We start from the raw sequence: 19,315 nt of genomic DNA on the forward strand, positions 1-19,315 counted from the left end.
TTAAAATAAATTAATTTTTCAGCCCAAGAAAGAAGGAAAAAGGAAACAGACAGCAGAGGCAAAGTAGTCTCAAAATAAATATTACAGTCCACCAGTTTATTTTATCGGTCAGATGAAATGATTTATAAAGAAGTAACACAGAAGGGACTTCAGAGAAAGAAGATACTAAATAACGAGAAATATCCTCAGGATATTTCTTTTAGAAGGATATGTATTGTAGTTTTATTCTCTACTTTGAGACTATTGTTTGGTCAAGTTGCTATTGGAAGTTCTTCAAATACACCACAGGGCAAGATATCAAAACCTTCTCCATTTCTACTCTGTGTGAACGGGGAAAAAACAAAGCAAAGCAAAATAAAAATCCCAAGAACTAGAAAAGAAAAGGCTTTTAAAAGCATAGAGAAAACAAATGCATTGGAACTGTCAAAACCACCTTCCTTTTTCTTACCTCTTTAATTACAAGCAGGTATCACAAGACTTCCAGACTTTTTCAGTAGTATCGATTATTATCTATTCTGTGGAAATTCACTAATGTGTTTTAAAGAATAATACTGTTTCAAAACCTGCTCGCATTAATTCTCTTGAATTAAAAGTAGTCACTCCTTATTTGAGGCTTCTGTGGGGTCATTACAACAACTCAGTGCTGGTTCTCAGTAAGCAACCTAGAAGTTTAACTGTCTGTGAGTGTCATCCAAATGCTTCTTGAACACTAACAGGCTTGGGGCCATGACCACTTCCCCTTGGTGTCATGGTTTAACCCCAGCCAGCAGCTCACCCCCCACAGCCACTTGCTCGCTCCCCTCACAGCAGGATGGGAGGGAGAACTGGCAAAAGTGAGAACACTCATGGGCTGAGATAAAAGACAGTTTAATAGGTAAGAAAAAAAGCTGTGCACAAGAAAAGCAAAACAAGGAATTCATTCACCGCTTCCCATGGGCAGGCAGGTGCTCAGCCATCCCCAGGACAGCCGGGCTCCTTCATGCGTAACGGTGACTTGGGAAGACAAATGCCATCACCCCAAACATCCCCCGCCCCTCCTTCTTCTTCCCCAACTTTATACGGTGAGCATGATGCCATATGGTATGGAACACCCCTTTGGTCAGGTGGGGTCAGCTGTCCTGGCTGTGTACCCCCGCAACTCCTTGTACCACCACCCCCAGCCTCCTCACTGGTAGGGAGGGGTAACAGGCAAAAAAGGCCATGATGCCATGTAAGCCCTGCTCAGCAGAAACTAAAACGTCCCTGTGTTATCAGCACTGTTTTCACCACAAATACAAAACACAGCCCCATACTAGCTACTGTGAAAAGATTTAACCCTATCCCATCCAAAACCAGTACATTTGGGGAGCTTGTTCCAGCGCTTGACCACCGCCTCCATTAAGAACTTTTTCCTAATATCGTATCTGTACTTCCCTGATGCGGCTTGAAGCCATTTCCTCATGTCTTATTACTGGACACCAGACAGAAGAGACCAGTACCTCCTGCTCTGCTCTCCATCATGAGGGAGTTGTAGACAGCAGTGAGGTCACTCCTCCATCTCCTCTCTTCTAAACTGAACAAACCTAGTATCCTCAGCAGCTCCTCACAAGACAAGCCCTCCAGTCCTTTCAGCATCTTTGCTGTCCTCCTTTGGACATGTTCTAATATTTTCATGTCCTTATATTATGGAGCCTAAAACTGCACACAGTACTCAAGGTGAGGCTGCACCTATGCTGAGCACAGTGGGACAGTCATTGCTTTTGACCAGTTAGCTATACTGTCCTTGATGCACCCCAGGGCACGGTTGGCCTTTTTTAGCTTTATGTGACTCATACAGAACTTACCACCAATGAAAACCCCCAGATCCCTCTAATCGTAGAATCATAGAGTAGTATGGGTTGGAAGGGACCTTTAAAAGGTCACCTAGTCCAACGTCCCTGCAAAGAGCAGGGTCAACTTTAACTAGAGTTAAAGTCAGAGCCCCATCCAACCTGACCCTGAATGTTTCCAGGCCCTTCCTGCAGGGCTGCACTCCAGCCTCATCCTCCAGTCTATATGTACATCCAGGATTATACCATCCCTGGTATATCCACATTTGTCCTTACTGAATTTCATACAGTTTGTGATTGCCCAGCACTCCAGTCAATCAAGATCTCTCTTTACTTCAAGGGAATCGACAGCTCCTCCTAATTTAGTATCATCAGGAAATATACTTAAGTGTGCACTCAACTCCTGTATCCAGGTCGTCGACAAAAACATTGAAGAGAACTGGCCCAAAATTTGAGCCCTGGGGAACACCACTTGTGACTGGCCACCAGCTAGATGTTACCCCATTTAGTAAAACTCTTTAAGCTCCACTCTGCAGTCAATGGTTCACCTATTGTACTGTGTTTTAAATAAATGCATCACACAGGAAAGTCCTTCTAATTGTAAAGCTAGCACAGCACTGGAACACAGCATGGAAGTTAGAGAATCCTTACCACATGACATCTAAAGTTCCACAGGTTGTCATCTGCGAGAACCAACAAGGCTTCACAAAAGGCAAATTGTACCTCACTATTCTGGTAGCATTCCACAATGGACTGACTGCATTGTTGAGTAAAGGAAGAGAAACTGATGTCATCTATCTTGACTCCTGTAAGACCTTTGACAGAGTCCCACACAACATCCTAAATTGGACAGATATGGGATTGACGGATGGACTGTTTGATGGATAAGCAACTGGCTGGATGGCCACATGCAAACAGTTAAGTTCAGTGGCTGAACATCCAAATGGTCATCTGTAATAAGTGGTGTCTGTCCCTCAGGTGTCTCTATTAGGAACAATACTGTTCCGTATGTTTATTAATGACATAAACTGTGGAATTGAGTCCATGCTTGGCAAGTTTGCAGTTGACAACAAGCTGAGCAATGCAGTAGATACACCTGAGGGAAGGGATGGCATTCAGAGGGACCCTGACAGGCTTGAGGAATAAACCCACATGAACCTCATGAAGTTCAACAAGGCCAAGTGTGAAGTCCTGCACCCGGCCTGGGGCAATCACCAGTAATCAGCACAAGCTGGGTGACGAAGGGTTGGAACTGGATGATCTTTAAAGGTCCCTTCCAATCCAAACCATTCTATGGTTCTACAGTTACTTTAATTATAACTAGGCCCCTTTCAGGCCCTTTTCAAGGTCAACTTCTAAAACATGAACTCAGGGAAATGAACTGAAATATAACCCTTCTCTATGGGAGCATTAACAGCAAATGCTGCAGGACTTGTCTTTAAAAGCAAGAATTGTTTAAGAGTTTTCTGTTCTAGAATTAAGTCCTAACAGCTGAATCAACCTCAAGACTTAAAAAATGTTGAAAGATAAAGTATATGCACAACTGTTTCATCACAGAGTTACTCACACAATCTGAAGACATGCTAGAAAGTTTTGGCTATCAAAGTCAGTCCTGTTTTGTCAGATCCTACTATGAAACATGACAGGCAATTAAATTTCCACAATTTGTCTGTTTCACTGTATGGCAATTCGATTTGAAACAGCTCTTGGTTGTGCTCTCCCATTTACAAGTCTCATGTTAAGCCAGGACCCTGCTTCTTTACCTAACCTTGCATGCCAAAGGATTTAACTCTTGTCCATGCTGAAGAAGATACGACACTTGAGAGAAGAAAGCACAAGAGCTGCTGATCAACCGCAAAGAAGAAAAAACCACAGAGGACACCAGAGAATCAGTGGCAGCAGGAGGCCCCAGTTTCCAAACTGATTGTAAATACTGCAGCTAACTTGTTCCTGAATTTATGGTGACTGGCCAATTTCTCAAAGACACTACATTCTGCTGTGGAATGCATTTTCTGTAATAGTTCCGTATCAAAATTTCGATACAGCTTTTGTATCAAAATTTGAGGCCAAGAATTTAATTATGCACAATCTTCACTTACAGATCTTGAAATTAAATTACAGCAGTACCACCAGTAGTAAATTCCATAGAAAAATATAGTCCTTTTAAAAATACATAGGCATCTAGCCAAAATATACAGTCCCAAGAGCCAGCATGGCATGTCTCTTGCAGAAGTAATCAGTGCTACTGCAATCAAAGCTACCATTCAGTCAAAGACAACAGGCTTACTGCCTAATTAAGTCATACAGTGTGGAGCTCAGCAACAGTTTGAAGGCTACCAAAAAGAAGGAAGAAAGATGTACATGAAATATCAAATGCCTACAAAATGACCCCATGTTTCGTAAAGACGCAGACATGGCTTTCTTATCCATTCCTAAAAAAACACCACACATGGGCACACATACAGACTTACAGATGTCAGGGCAAGTCCAAAACTCGTAGACTGATGCTTCAGCTGGATTTCAATTTTGTGAAGTAGAGCTTCAATCCTATCTTCCTCAAATCCTTTCCTTTGGGAAGGGGTGATGAGAGAAGGAAATCATATCTATTAACACTAATCAATTTAAGTGAAGTTATGAAAATGAATTAAAACATTTATAAAGGAAGCATTAAAACACAATGTCTTCCACACTGAATTAAAACTGAGATGAAATAATCTTACCATGCTGTGTCATTTAGTGAAACTCTACTAATAGCATTAAACTCCTGAAGGTTACACTGATGAATAAACTACAATAAAGGAAGCAGCAGACAAGTTTTAAGAGTACTGAACAATATTACTACTTCTTTAGCGCATTTATTTTTATAAAACTAAATTTTTAGGGCATGTTATTATATATGCTTGTATTATTATATGCCTATATATTATTATATTACTAATATCTAATTGTAGAAGACTGTATGAAAGAACTAACAGTATTCTCAAAAATTTAGTATTACTCACTCAATAACTTCATCAATTGTTCTAGCAATTATCTGTTTCACAGTATCAATATCTCCTTCAGCAATACCCTGCAGACCCACACTGAAATAAGCTTCTCTTGTTGAGCCATTAAACCTAGAATAAAACATAGTCAACTCAGTGACAAGTACCAGAATTTCAGCATCAAAACTGCCAGGAAAGGCAGAAGAAGGGGAAAAAACACCTGTCACTTCCACACACACACACGGGATTTTAAAAGCTAGACAGAAAAAAATAATTACCAAAGAGGCAAGAAATGGAACTTAAAAGCATTTTTTTGTTCACTTTCAGTATTAGTAGCCACTGTTAAGAAAACATATGGCATATAATATTAGAGAAAGAACAACAGTTAGAGAAGAAAAGCTAGTCTCTTCTATTCATCTTCTCATTCACCTGTAAGTACTTTCAGGTAAAGAATTCTCTCTCTCTCTCTTTTTTTTTTTTTTTTTTTTTTTTTTTAAGGTGAACATTTTAGCCACCTGTAATGCCAAACGCATACATTCTACTTAAGCAGGTGAGTGGAATGGTACTTTTAAGTTTGCACTTTTAAAGCAGTATTTGTAAAGTAAGTGGTGAAGGTGAAACGTTCTATGTTTGTTGCAATTAGTTTCAATGGTACTTAAAGGTAATGTTGTCCATGTGATCAGGCAGAGTTAATCACAAGAACTCATCTTTAGAGAGACAAATTGACACGTGCAGAAATACGGAACACTTAGCAGTTCAAAACAAAGCCAACAAACAAAAAACAACTGGTGCTCATCAACTCTAAACATCCATTATTTCATACTAAAAATCATAGAAGGAATTAAATAGCAGACTCAAGTGTTGAATTCTGGAATACTGATCTCTGGATTCAAACCTCTTTTTCTAAATCAATTCATCAGCAGAGTCACTAAGGTAAATTTGGTTCAATTACCAAATTGAATCACCACTTCAGTGTCTAAAGACAGGTTTCTACTGCCGTGCTCTGTAATATTAAGTTGTCTACATGACACAGGATTTGCAGGAAGCCCATGACTTCACCTAGAAACAGTTCAAGCTAGGCAGATAAAGACATTAAAGCCATAGTTGAGTGTATTAAGGTTTCCCACTCAAACATCTGACACAGTCAGTGCAGACAACAGCATGATTTTTGTCATCCTCAAGTCTAAAAATCAGTCAGATGAATCATGCCCTGAAAGCATTTTTTCTTTCTGCTGACAAGAAAGGCAAACTATGATGAGCAGCTGAGCCTGCACTTAGGTGAAGACAATCCACCCACCCTTAGTCTGCAGTGCAAAATGAGCTCAGAAGACTGGCTGCAAGAGCTACAGCTTGAAAAAGTAGGTGTTGGCAGAAATACCCTTTTGTACCAAGATGATGGCAAATTAATGGCACCTAACTGTGCAAAAGTACATTTGTGCCAAAGCCACCTACTACTAAATCACAGAATTGACGGAAAAAAGCAAAGATAGAGTACAGAGAAGGGCTAGCAAACTCTCCTGAGTAATACTAAACGGCCAAGACGAAAACCTCAAGTAAATTAGGACACTGATGCCATACCATGTTTTTATCTACCCATTTTTCTTGTTCATAAGCTTTAAACAGTACAACTTTGTTTGAACTAACATAGCTTCTGACAGATTATTTTGACAAGCCAAAAATTACACTGAAGAATGCTTTACAGTTCATCAGTAGAAACTCTTTAAAAATGTTTTAAGATTAAAGTAAGATTATTCTGGCATAAGTTGCCTGTATGAGAGATGACTTCACCCATCTTAATAGTAATTTGTAACTTTTTTAATATTGCTTACATTGATGAAATGTAAACTGCAACACTTACCCAACATCAGGAGAAAAATCTGTACCAACACCAGACTCAATTAAAGCCTTGTAAAAAGGAGAATTCGGCCCATCAACCAACAGTGAAGACAACAGGCTTAGTGTGAAGGTTTCAAAAGTATCTGTAATACTGAACAAAAATTAATAGTTCTTAAAAACCATCAAGCCAGAAATATGTGACACCCAGCATCGCTGAGAATTACTTCTACAAAACACTGTAGAAGGAGCAAAGGTGAAAGGACTGTCAGTTAGGAACACTGCACCAAACAGTGAACTAGGAGAGTTCTGCATCTTTCACTTGTTATAACTAGCAGTAAAGCAAGTTAAATTGAGCTGCAAGGGTTGACAAAATTAGGAGTAGGACACAGGAAAAGCTTGCACATGGCAGGGAATTGAAACACAGGAAGCCAGTGTTCCCAGAAGTCTAACCCACTGAACAGTTCTGTAAGATAATAGCTGGTTTTTCTTACATCTAGCTGCTACAGAAAAAGACAGCAAAAATTCTGCTTAGTAATTAAACTTTCCTTTACTAAAGCAGGGTTTGTCTAGCTTTCCCATGGTATTAATCGCCTTAAAGATGACATTTATAAAGAGGGACTGGTGGACACGCAATATGCCTGCATCTTGCTTAAAGTTCTAAAATAAGCCTTTAATTCAGAATTTAATTTTGATATACTTACTCTGTCAACAAGTAGCTGACACTGACAGTCGTCTGTTTGGAAGGATCGGCAGCAAATGAGTCTAAGCCACATGTTACACTGTGTTCTCTCTGTAAAGTATAACAGATTTGATACAGACTGAACTTGAGCAAAAGTCACAACTAAAAAATGACTCCTGCATCTTCATAGTATCTTCCTTTCAAAGATTTCAAGTGATTTTACAGATACTCATGAGTAAGTTCAATATTCATGAGTAAACGCACAAACACACTTCTAAATAAAAAAAAGGAACTCCAGCAAGCTAGGCTAAAATATTACCCAGTCATTCAGTTTTTGCAATTCCAAGACTGGATGTGCACTGTTTCTTTCTGTTTGTTTCATTTTAAGTATTTTTTTTGGGGGGGTGGTGTGTGTGTGTGTTCTGGGTTTTTTTAACTTACAGGCTTTTCCCAGAGTTTCTGTTTCGGGATGTCAGTATTTGGTTCAATTCTTTCAAATTTTATCAATGCTTCCTCATGTATTTGCTTCAAATGTTGCTCCAGTGGAAAATTACCGTAAGTGAAAAATCTGTATTTCAAATGAAAGATTGGGATTAAGCATCAGATTGTCAGAAATTTACAGTAACAGCTTTTATTATATTCTGAATTTCATGTGTTTCCAGTAATTCAGTTATATCTAGAATAGAATGTGCTTTGTAAGGCCCCTAGGTTAAAGACCCACCAGTTTGCCATATACAAAGAACTCTGGAAAAATGTGGAATTTTACAGCTTCTGTTTTATGCTTCAGAGGTCACAAAAAGCTAGAATTTGTTTAGTTGCAGTAACATACAATGTTCCAAGAAAAAAATATTAGTAATTGAAGCCAGAATCCCAGTGCTCTAAAGTTTCAGAAGGCAAAATTCTTACACTCGTCACAGATAATGTATAAAATATGATGATCCATTTGTCTTAACTGATCTGTAAAACATGGCTGGGTTCTGTGGGTCGGTCTACCAAGTACATTCCTGTATATACAAGAAACGCTGCTGACTTCCGCTGGATTAAATATGAGCATAGGGTATGTCTCCGGTAAATCGTATTTCCCAATTAAAATCTAAACACAGGTGCAGAAGAATACTTGGGATGACTGGAAAAACAACGGATGGTAAATTCACTATCATGACGCAAACTGATGTTCCCTAAGTGAATTAATCAGATGAACCATAAAACTGGTACAAAAGAAACAATGATACTATGGATTTCCCTCCATACCACCTTCAAATTGACTTTTAGCTTAAATACCTTATTAGTACCAACAGAATTAGTATCTGACCTAAATGAGTATCCATTATTTAGAACTTGATACAGCAATGTGTGATTCAGGAGCAGATGAATAAGTTAAAAAAAAGTCACAAATTAATTGCTAATCTGTTGACTTCAAGGAGGATAGGAACCCCTAGACTCATCTATGCTACTCGTATCATAACTCCCTAACGTTATTGCCAAATAGTTATTAGTATGTGGTTTGGGGGAAATTGAACATGAGTTCAAGGTAAAATATCTGTAAACATAAAATCCCCAAAACAAAGCCTCATAATCAAGCAGGCAGATGCACTCTAGAAAAATCAGCCACTTCTCTTTCCTGCCTCCAATTCGCCTTTCATTACCCTTCCTAGAGCAAATTCCTTGCTTCAACGATGTCCTAGCTGCTGCAGGGCAGAGGTTATCTAAGTTGCTGGCCTTGTGAATGGCAACACTGTACTGCTGGTTTTCCCCTCAAAAAATATAAAAAGGGTGCTAATACACTATTTAACCTAGAAAGTTAGTCATCAATTTCAGATACCTGGAATTGCTTGGATGATAATGTGTGGCATGGAACTGTTTAAGCTGCTCCCATGTAAGATCAGGAATACATAATGGATCTCCACCAGATACTACACCGTAAGTGTGATCAGGAAGGATTTTATTCTGTAGGTGCTGTGCATATACCCTCTCATTATCTGTCTTAAGAGGAAAACACCACATTTCAGTAAAAGTCATCAAAACAGTTTAAAAATAAAAAGTGTTCAATAATAAGACCTCAGAGCTCACTCCTCCTCACATAAGCTTTTGTCACATACTGTACACATCCCACATACTATAATAAAACTATGTTATGTCAATTTAAAAGAAAATTCTACAATAAAATCCATTAACAAGGTGCTTTCTTCTATGTAACAAACTTTTTTGAAGGGCTAACTTTAAGACTAACCATGTAACAGATTGCTGCCTTATCGAGGGCTTAAATTCCACAACAGAGGAATGGAAAACTCTGGTGCCATTGATAATCTGAAACTTAAGCCACTTCCCCATGTATAAGATCTTAAACCAAACATTCACAAAACTTACAAATGCCCCTTTCATTTCATTAAACACAATTCCTTTGAAGACTAGAGGTGTCTGAGGATCAGCTGGGTTCTCGTGTTCTAACCTCCAACCTTCTTGCCTGAAAAAATTAATAACAGGAAGTGTTGGGAATGTGAAGGGTTTGGGTTTGTTTTGGGTTTTGGTTTTTGGTTTTTTTTTTGGGGGGGGGGGGGGGGGGGTATTTTTATTTCACTTAAGGTTTGCGCACATTTCAAGCTGTCCACATCTTACCAGAAATCTAGTTGCCGCAAACATGGAAAGAAAGCAGCATCCAAGTACACTGACAGGAGATTCTGAAAATCCTTGGAATTTTGTGTTGAAAATGGATAGAGTGTGTAATCACTAGCTGCATATAAATAAACATAAAAAGACTATAATTTCAGAAACTCTAAGATGCAATTTGCCTTCATTCATTTTTAATTTCTCATCCATATAAATAACTGGAAAAGAAGAAACTTACTAAATGAAATATATTTCTGCTGAGAAATACACAGAAGTTTAACACTGAAATTATTTTACCATGAAAACTTTGCTTTTGCCATGTATATATACAAATAATTAAATGTATTGTATACTACAAAGATCCAACTCTACTGGGACTTTGTAACTGCCAAATAAACAGGATTTATTTTGTTGCCTTGTTAGTTTTTTTAATATCTCACATTATTCACACTTAATAACAATGGCTCTCTAAAGGGAAATTAAGGAGGGCTGACAAACAGCTCTACTGCAGTAAAACCTCATGCATTTTAAGCAGTATTATGTACTTTGGGCTCACCTGTGAATGCATTCATAAAGGTGGACAGCGACCTGTTTAACATTTTAAAGAATGGATCTCTGCAAGGGTACTTTTGAGAACCACATAACGCAGTGTGCTCGAGAATATGTGGGACCCCAGTGCTGTCCATTGGAGTGGTTCGGAATTGTATACTGGAAGACAGAGAGCACAGACAGGAACACAGTTGTTTGTGATAAGTCCACCCACCTCCTATCTGCAGCTGCGATTCATGAGAACATTATCACTGTCTAGTAACCAACAGGACAAACAGCACAATGCAGAGTTACTGAGTTCTTAAAACGCCTGAGTGCTCAGCCACCCCTTTCAGAGGGTGTACAACCTCTGCACTTGTAATTCTGGAGATGGTACAGAAGCTTTCAGCACATAAAAAAAAAATAATGTGTTTAGTTATCTATAAGGTTAAAAATGTCAATAAACCCCACCAAGTTCATGGAAGGTTACAGAAAAAAACTGGTTTACATCTTGCAACTATAAGGCAGTTTATCAGGAAGTGCACTTTTCAGCTCACCAATACAGAAGAGAAGATAATAAATTTGGAACAGTTTAATGGAGAGACATAAAGATGGCTGGAGCCATGCTCCACAAAAAGAGGCTGAGGAAAATGGGTTAATTTTGCCTGGAGAAGGAAAGGCATGAGGGGACTCAATAGGTGCCTTCTAATACCTACAAGGAGGTTATGATGAAGGCAGATTCTTTGCATAGATATGCATGATGGAAGGACAAGAGGCACTGTTCATAAACTGAAGCAAGGAGGGGTTCAACTGGATATTAAAGAAAAAGACATCCCACCAAATGGACACTAGGAACAAGCTGCCCAGAAGGTTGCATAATCTCTGTCTTTGGAAGTTTTCAAGGCCCACCTGGATAAATGTCTAAGGAACTCCACCTGCATTAAGTGCTGACCCTGTCTGGAGCACCAGACAGAACAACAGACCTCATCACATCTGTTCCAACCTGAAAATCTCTGAGGCAGTCCCACAAACCAAGTACTGTCCTCTTTGTTATCACAGAAAAAAATGCAGTTATGAAGCTGGATTACAGTTTAGAAACCACAATATGATGCTGAGATGGAACGTGCTATACATACATTAATGTTTTACCTGAATAGATTATTGGAGTCCTCCCGAGCCACATGTAAATACCTGGCTCCTGTACCGTCATGACTAAGCTTCACCGCAGTCAGGAACAGCTCAGGAACAGCTGTCACCTGCATTGGAATAAAACAGTTGTATTACAGAGTTACTGCAACTAAGTCAACTAAAATCATGGATGGTATTGCAATGATCAGTTTGTTGATCCTGTATATAATATGCATCAATAGTATTAAATTAATTCTTTGTTCCTATGATTTGTGGGGTGAAAAAAATCAAAAAAAATGTATGCAAATGGAAAATAACCAATACACTACAATGCAAGAATACAACTATATTCTTCTGGTACAGATATTAAAACCCAAACAATTTGATTAGAAATACAAAGAAAAGGTATATATTCAAATGGCAATGTTTAGGGCAGACAGAAAAAAATAATAATCAAGAAACCCACTTTCGCCACTCTCTTTCACTAGCAATCACTTTTTGCAAGTTACCTTTACTCTCTGCTTCTGCTTTTTTCTTTAAAAAAGTGAAAAGAAACGTAAGCTCTTAACAAAGGCATTAAAAGCAGCTTAGGAGATTAAATATTACTTGAATGTATTTCATGAAACAGCACAGAGTGAAGTTCAGTTGTCTGCCAGGACTTTTAGAAGACCAAACCAAATATTCAGCATCTGCAGAGACACAGAGACGCCGGGGGAGTGTGATCTGTTCTAGGAGGCTGAGCTCCCTACAGGAACATGCGTTAACGTTACCTAAAGGATTCTGGTTGCAGAGATAACCGCAAGCACCTACTGCATCAATTTTTAACTGGCCACCCAAAGCGCCTTTGCAAGTACGTGGTGTGCGGACTCCTGGGACAATTTCTCGGTACGGACACAGGCGAAACGCAGGCGAAGGGCGCCGCTTACCTGCTTTACAGTGAACCCGTGGATGTGCTCGCCTGCCCGGTACTGCAGGGCCCGTTCGTTAGCGGGAACGCTCTTCCACCTCCGCAACTTCTGATTCAGAGACCTGAGAGAACACGGCGCTTCAGCACCAACGCGCTCGCACCCGCCGCGCCGCAACCGCGTCCCTCACCCCGCCGCGGAGGGAGGGAGGCGGGAGGCGGCCGGGGGGCACGCAACCGCCGGCCCCTGCGCGAAGCTGCCCCCGGGAGCGGGCCCCCAGCGCCGCCGGGGGCACGGCACGCCGGTCCCCGGCCTTCGGCAGAGCGCCAAGGGGCCAGCTGCAGCGCGGAGCCCGCCCAGGCCCGCGGCGGGGACCGGGGCCGCGGCAGGCCGGCCTTCCCCCCCGCGGAGCGCCAGCAGAGGGGCCGGGCGGGGCAGGGAAGGGAGACCTGGCGGGGCCCCCCAGCCCGTTCCGCGAAGCTCACCCCCACCCGGTCCTCACCGGCCGCGGCCCAGCAGCCCGCCCGCCGCCCGGTAGCGGCTCCACATGGCTCAGCGCCTCTGCCACGGGACGGGCCGCACAGCGGGAGCGGCGCAGGCGCCGCGGCCCCCGCCCGCATTGGCGGCGGCGGGAGGCTCCGCCCGCCCCGCCCGCGGCCCGCCCCGCGCTGCGGCGGCCGCGCTGGGGAGCGGGGTTACGCCGGGAGCCGCCTGCGCGGGTTCGGCTCTCGGCAGGGAGAGGTCGTGGGGCCGGTGGGTGTGCAACCCCAAAACATCGGCCTTTCTGGGGAGGATCGCCCTTCGGGGGGGCGCTTGGAAAGGCGTTTGCCTCCAGAGGAAGTTCTCAGGAGAATCAAAAGCCGCGTTGGTTGTAAAAGGAGTAGAGCCTATGGTTTGCTTTCCCAAAGTAAAAAAACCCAGCACCTCAACACCAGACATAAATGTTTCAACTCTCCTTGCCCACATCTTGCCAATGCATCTTAATATTTTTCTACAAGGATTCTGTGAGGAAAATGGGCAAAGTAAATAGACCTAAGAGGGAAACGGCCAGGCTGCAGTGCTGCGGGCCTGCCCTGCGAGCGGAGCCCCCGGGCTGCCCAGGGCCTGGCGCAGGGACGGGCGGCTTCCATGTGCTGCGCTTCCTCGGGTCGGTGTTGTAACAAGGACCTCTGTGACGGTTCACGGGATGTTGTTGTACCCACCGGGAAAGCGCTGATATGTGCCTAGGCTTTTATTCCTTCTATTTTGCAAACTAATACAACTTTTAGGTAGTAACTTGATGATTGATTTTACATCATGCATTGGTGAGGTTTCCCAGAAGGCCGGTATCAGTGAAGTACCGATCCTGAACATGAGAGCCCAGTTATCTGTTCAGACATGAGGCCTGGTGCCAAAAGAGGAGACTACATGGGATTTTAGACAAAACTAGTGAACAACAGGTGCTTGGCAAGTCCTGTACCGCTTGTCTTTAGTTCTTTGGCTATGGTGTTAACTGAAAAAAATGGAATTTGAAGTATCCTGGGAATGTTTGTATCTACCATCTCTTACATCTTCTTCCTCCTGGCTGTCTGGCATGCAGTTTACCTCCTGCTGCTGCTGTGATCAGTCACGTAAGGGATTTATCACCCCTGAGTGACTGGGCCCTCTGGCTGCCCTCCTGCCCTGCCCGCCCCTGCTGCCGGCAAGCAGCCCCGAGGCACATCCTACACCTCCTCCCACTACCTGCATGGCTCCTGATCACTCCAGAGCTGCTCATTTCCTCTGGTTTTCTCATTTGTGTTTGCCATGCAATTTTCCCATTTTGTTAATTTTTAAATTAAATCAACAAGCCAATAACTTGCTGTAGTTAAAGTCTGGATGTTGTGCATTAACCTGTATAACCTGTCATCTATCTTAATTACATATCATTCTCATCCTTTTTTAAGGCTAGTGAAAAGATCCAGTAACTTTCCTGTAAAGCTTAGATGCTGTGTACTAGGGAATGCAATTTGTTTACTCCCTATGTTCATTATACCTGATTTCCTCCCTACCTTCTACCATTTCACCTCCTGTGGTTTTTGTCCTTTTTTTTCTGTATTTGTTTCAGATTAAATTCAAGTCACAACACTTTGATAGGAGCTGCTTCTAGTACATGTTTCTTTTCAGTGTATGATTCCAGAAACCGTGTTTCTAACACCAGGAAGAACCAGTCCTGATGGAAACTTCTACATTGTTTCAAGCTAAAACCAAAGAATAACAAACATCTAATGAACGATGTTCTCAAAATAATAAACACATGAAAAGAAGTACTTCTGAAACTCACATAGAACGCTGAACTTACACTGCATGGTTCAGTTTTCAAATATTTCTAAATATTTTTGTATACTTATAGTTTATTATTAGTCACAAGAAGGTTAGCTTGCAGAAATTTTTATTTTAAAAGACTATACTATTTTTTTCTGTTAATTTTTCAGTTCCTTAGTTTTACTAACAGTTTCCTACTTTGACCGTAAGCTACTGTTTCTTTTCACAGATTTCTTGTCATCAATATTTAGTTTGCTTTATGGTTTAGAACATTGATCTTAATGGAATATCAGGCTGGCATTCTGCTGCAGACATCTATTTATTTTTAGTTGACGTTTATATTGGAAGGATGATTTACTGGCTGTCTGTTTTCATATCACTGACATAGCGTTTGACAGGCAACCTTTCACAAATTTAACCAATCTGAGCAGGCTGAGTTTCAAAATACATCAAACATTATTCCTAAACTTAAATTCAATCACAAAATAGAAATCTTTTATACTACCCTTTAGATAACTTAAAAATATTTTTTCTTTCTCCTGCTATTGTCTTTGATGTATTTTGTACATCAGAGCTTTTCTTCTGGAAAACAGAACAGAAACTGATGTGTTACACTATTTTTTCTTCCTGTGTAAGATTACTGCTGCACTGGTAATGTCAGAGTAGTACGTTATATTCTTTGAGAATGTGCAGGCACACACACGTGTGTATGTGGGGGGGGGTGTGTATTTTGTAAACATGACTTTTGTATTTCAAGAAGGTAATTCAGAAAAACCTCATTGCCATGTAAAAGCATAACAGGTATAAAATTATCTTCGTGTACTTGTTTTGATAAATCACATAAAACCATTTGGATTACCATGTCCAGATTTTGCTTTCAGTTATTTAGTGACAAATTCTATGTAACTGCAATTACTTCAAAGAACTTTTGCACTGGTGGAAACGAAATTACATTTAATCCTCAGTGTTGACTAGAGATATACCTTTACTTAGTGTTATTTTCCTTCAAAAGGTTTGTTTTTCAATCACTTAAAAATTTATCTACATTAAATATTTGGGCTAAAGAGTTCCATGCCTGCACAAGCTGTTTCTTTAAAAAAAGTCAACTAAAACTGTTCAGGAATGAAAATGATATTTCATGGTTAATTAAGGAGTTTCATTCTTTACCCTCTGCAGCAGAGTTTGGTCCCTCCCAGTGTGTCTTTTCTTGTCTTCATGGACAATAAGGCCCAAAATTTGCCAAGGTAAAATCTCTGAAAAATACTTAATAGATGCTTGTTACAGCTGGAAAACTATTTTCTATGATGTCCTTTACTAAGCATACTTAGATCTCAACATTTCTCCGTGTGCAGAGCATAGACTGTGCCTGTACCTTTCTTCTAGGTTTTTTTCAGGGCTAAAGTTAACAAAAATTATTTCCTCTGTGACTGCTTCACCTTCCCAGGGGAGAGACCGGTGATTTTCTGCACAGCCCTGTACTACATGTTGGCAGAAGCAACAAAAATCTCCTTATGCAGCAGTCAGCAGAATTTAAAGGAAAAAAAGGCTATAGTCAAGGTCTACTGAAAGATAGAAATTTAAAGGGTATACAGTTGGTGTGTCAGAAATTTTGCTCTGTCAGTGGACAAAATAATGAGGAAACTATCTGCCTGTCAACCCTTTTCTGAAGGCTGTGAGTAAAAGCTCTGTGAAGTGAGATCATGGCAACAGTGTGGCAGCCGATGGGTTGAGAAGACTAAACTTTCACATCCCAGATGCCAGCTCTTCTCTTCCTGGGTTCCCTGTGATCACCACCCATCATCTTACCTATTCTGGTAAGAATAGGTCTTTGAGAGGAAGAGACCACAACCTCGACTTCAGCTGTATCTGAATGTCACAGAGCCCTACTAGTAGCCTTTGCTTGTGTATCAATTTTGCTTCCAAAACTATTTATGCGCACTCCTATTTTTAAGTGTATTGTCTTCAATAACAAAACATTAGCAAGCCAAGAGTTTTGCACCACGGGTGTCAGCCAGCATTCAGTGGGCACTGAAATTGGTATTTTACAAAGCCACATTCAAAGAAAAGTTTCCCAGGCCTCAGTATACCTCATAATTGACTCTGTCCATGTTTTCTTCTAGACAAGATTGCAAGTAAGAGGCAGAGCCAGAAGCTGATGGTAGTACTTCTCCTTCCTTCCTACCTTCACAAGTGTCTGTTTAGCCTGAAACTTAGGACTTGAGGGTATCCCAGAGACGGTCTGCTCGTTATCAGGACTCCTGTCTGTGGCAGCTGGAAGGTTATTAAATCAGTACATGGTAGTGTAAAAGGGAGGGAAATGTTCCCCACAAAAACTGTATGAAAACTGAGCACAGTGGTCAGTGTCATGATTTTGGGACAATTTATCTCAAAGAGATCCCACAAGGTGAGACTAAGCTCTCCACCAGGCTATGTGACCCTATCCAAGACTGAGGCTAGCATGTGCCAACTCTGCTTTGCATTGTACTGCCCAAGAACAGGACACCTCCCATTGCTGCAGTGCTGGCAGTGGGCTTGTTCCCAACCAATGACTTGAGAGAAAAATAAAAAGAAAATTATGTGTCTTGCTAAAAGCCTTGCGTGATGTAGTGTATCTAAAGTGCTTCTGTGTCTCAGGATTATTTTAAGCAGACCAGAAAACATGGTTACAGTCAAGATAAAAACCTTGCTTAATACTTCAAATTTCAAATAATTTTACTACCCTCCTTCACATCTTTTCCTGCATCTTTATTAAAAGATGTAAATATTTAGCTTCTCCTGCTAACAAATAGTGTGACAGTGAGGAATTCAGGGACAGGAAGGAGAGAGCATGGTAAATGGGAGAGACCTTTCAATACTTAAAGGGGGCTTACAAGAAAAGTGGGGCCAGGCCTGCTGCGATAGGTCAAGGAGTAATGATTTTAAATTGAAAGAGGGTAGATGTAGGTCAGAAGATTTAGATTAAGAAGAAATTCTTCACTGTGAGGATGGTGAGGCACTAGCACAAGTTGCCCAGAGCAACTGTGGGTGCCCCATCCCTGGCAGCGCCCAAGGCCAGGCTGGATGGAGCTTGGGGCAACCTGGTCTAGTGGCAGGTGTCCCTGCCCATGGCAGGGGGGTTGGAACTAGGTGATCTTTAAGGTCCCTTCCACCCCGAACCATTCTATGTTTCTATGATTCTATGATGCATATAAGTGAGGAAAGCTGAAGTCGCATCAATATTATTATTATGAAACAGGATGTGACAAAGAATTAGCACTAACTGAAAAGCATTGCTATAGAATATCACAAATGCAGGAGTAGAAAGTTGCTCGACACCACAGTTTCTCAGAGGTTAAGCAGAATTTCATGCACAACTTGCTCTACACTGCCTCCAAATTGCAATTTAATGCTATATTCAAACCTGTGCGAGTCACTTGTTAACACTGGAGGGGTATGAATTTTAGGGATGACAAAAACAGTGAATTAACAACTGTTAGAACACTGGCAGCATTTTATTCCATCAAATGGCTTAACCATTTATAACTTACTTGTATTCTAAGGTGATCCTATTTGGCATTTGCTGGTTGCTTATAATACCCAGAAATATTCAGCTGTGTGGCTTACATAGTCTTATCAATCTTTTCATTCATCCTTTTACAAACACTTTGGGAATGCCTTCACTCTAAGCATTAATAATGTTACTTGCTGTAGGCAGATAGCTGTAACATACGTGATCATCAGTTAACATCAGAGTCCATTTTTTTCCAACAGAAGAAAAACAAAAGCCTCGCTGCTGAGAAATTCCACTGTTGTTGTCTCATACCCATTCATAAGCTATAATCTACCACACCAAGAAGAGGATAAACAAGTTCTTGATACTGCAGTGATCCACATTTTATGAATTTTCTTTTAGCCTTAGTTGGGTTATATTTCATTTCTTAACTTCTTTGTTGCACCAGAGTGAGACAAGCTAGACTAGACATTAATGCTGTGCAGATGTGGTCTCTCACATAGCTCTAACAAGGTAGCTCAGTCTTGCTCTTGTCACCCCGTTGACAGAGAGCCTTATATTAAGTCCTTAACAGTGCAGATACATGCATAGCACAGGCATAGGCCAAAGTGTACTCTTTGTGTGAGGGAAGAACAGCATCTGTGTAAAGGAGTTGTGGAGTTTATGTAGAGTTAAAGATTTCATTTAACTGAGCTCACTACCCATATCTGCAAAACCACATGCTAGAGCCTGTGGAGCTGCAGTAATGGAAAAAACGTGAAATGTATGCTTTGGTTTAGTACAAGTGAAACATATTTTGAGAAGAGGTGGGATCTAGTCCATGTCTGATGCTGTCTGGAGTAGTTGGAGAATCACTCTGCATCTGTTTAAGTTTCAGCTGCCACATGTTGGAAAGAATTCTTTCTTGTTATCTCTTACCTTTCATTTTGGGGGGAGAGGGGAAGGGAGAGAAAAAATATTTAAGCATCAGGTTTCTTGCATTTTTTTACATACTTAAGTGTCAGGGTAGCGGTGGGCCTCCATGATAAAAAGCATCTTCTAACTGCAAAGCCGGAGAAGACACACAA

At 40.9% G+C, this 19,315-nt stretch overlaps 1 protein-coding gene and 1 long non-coding RNA gene across 4 annotated transcripts in view; one reads left to right on the forward strand and one right to left on the reverse strand.

Moving 5' to 3' along the window:
* Positions 1-13,100, reverse strand: part of PITRM1 (pitrilysin metallopeptidase 1) — a 28,680-nt gene extending 15,580 nt beyond the window's left edge. For 2 of the 3 annotated variants that reach the window (XM_037386841.1, XM_037386840.1), the window contains exons 1-12: positions 12,978-13,100; positions 12,497-12,599; positions 11,592-11,698; positions 10,471-10,622; positions 9,924-10,038; positions 9,675-9,771; positions 9,130-9,290; positions 7,749-7,875; positions 7,330-7,418; positions 6,651-6,779; positions 4,811-4,924; positions 4,280-4,376 (exon numbers count right to left, since the gene is read on the reverse strand). In XM_037386841.1, coding sequence (XP_037242738.1) covers positions 4,280-4,376; positions 4,811-4,924; positions 6,651-6,779; positions 7,330-7,418; positions 7,749-7,875; positions 9,130-9,290; positions 9,675-9,771; positions 9,924-10,038; positions 10,471-10,622; positions 11,592-11,698; positions 12,497-12,599; positions 12,978-13,024 — 1,338 coding nt within the window. In that variant the 5' untranslated portion in view covers positions 13,025-13,100. Of the gene's footprint in view, positions 1-4,279; positions 4,377-4,810; positions 4,925-6,650; positions 6,780-7,329; positions 7,419-7,748; positions 7,876-9,129; positions 9,291-9,674; positions 9,772-9,923; positions 10,039-10,470; positions 10,623-11,591; positions 11,699-12,496; positions 12,600-12,960 lie in introns of all 3 variants that reach the window. The other variant, XM_037386843.1, reaches the window with a different exon arrangement.
* On the forward strand, positions 1,252-17,775 carry LOC119147607. Its single transcript, XR_005104090.1, has 3 exons — positions 1,252-1,946; positions 16,311-16,315; positions 17,764-17,775. It is a non-coding gene; the product is annotated as an uncharacterized LOC119147607 (long non-coding RNA).
* The last annotated feature ends 1,540 nt before the right edge of the window (positions 17,776-19,315 follow it).

Source organism: Falco rusticolus, chromosome 4, assembly GCF_015220075.1.
Source record: "Falco rusticolus isolate bFalRus1 chromosome 4, bFalRus1.pri, whole genome shotgun sequence".
Lineage (NCBI taxonomy): Eukaryota > Metazoa > Chordata > Aves > Falconiformes > Falconidae > Falco > Falco rusticolus.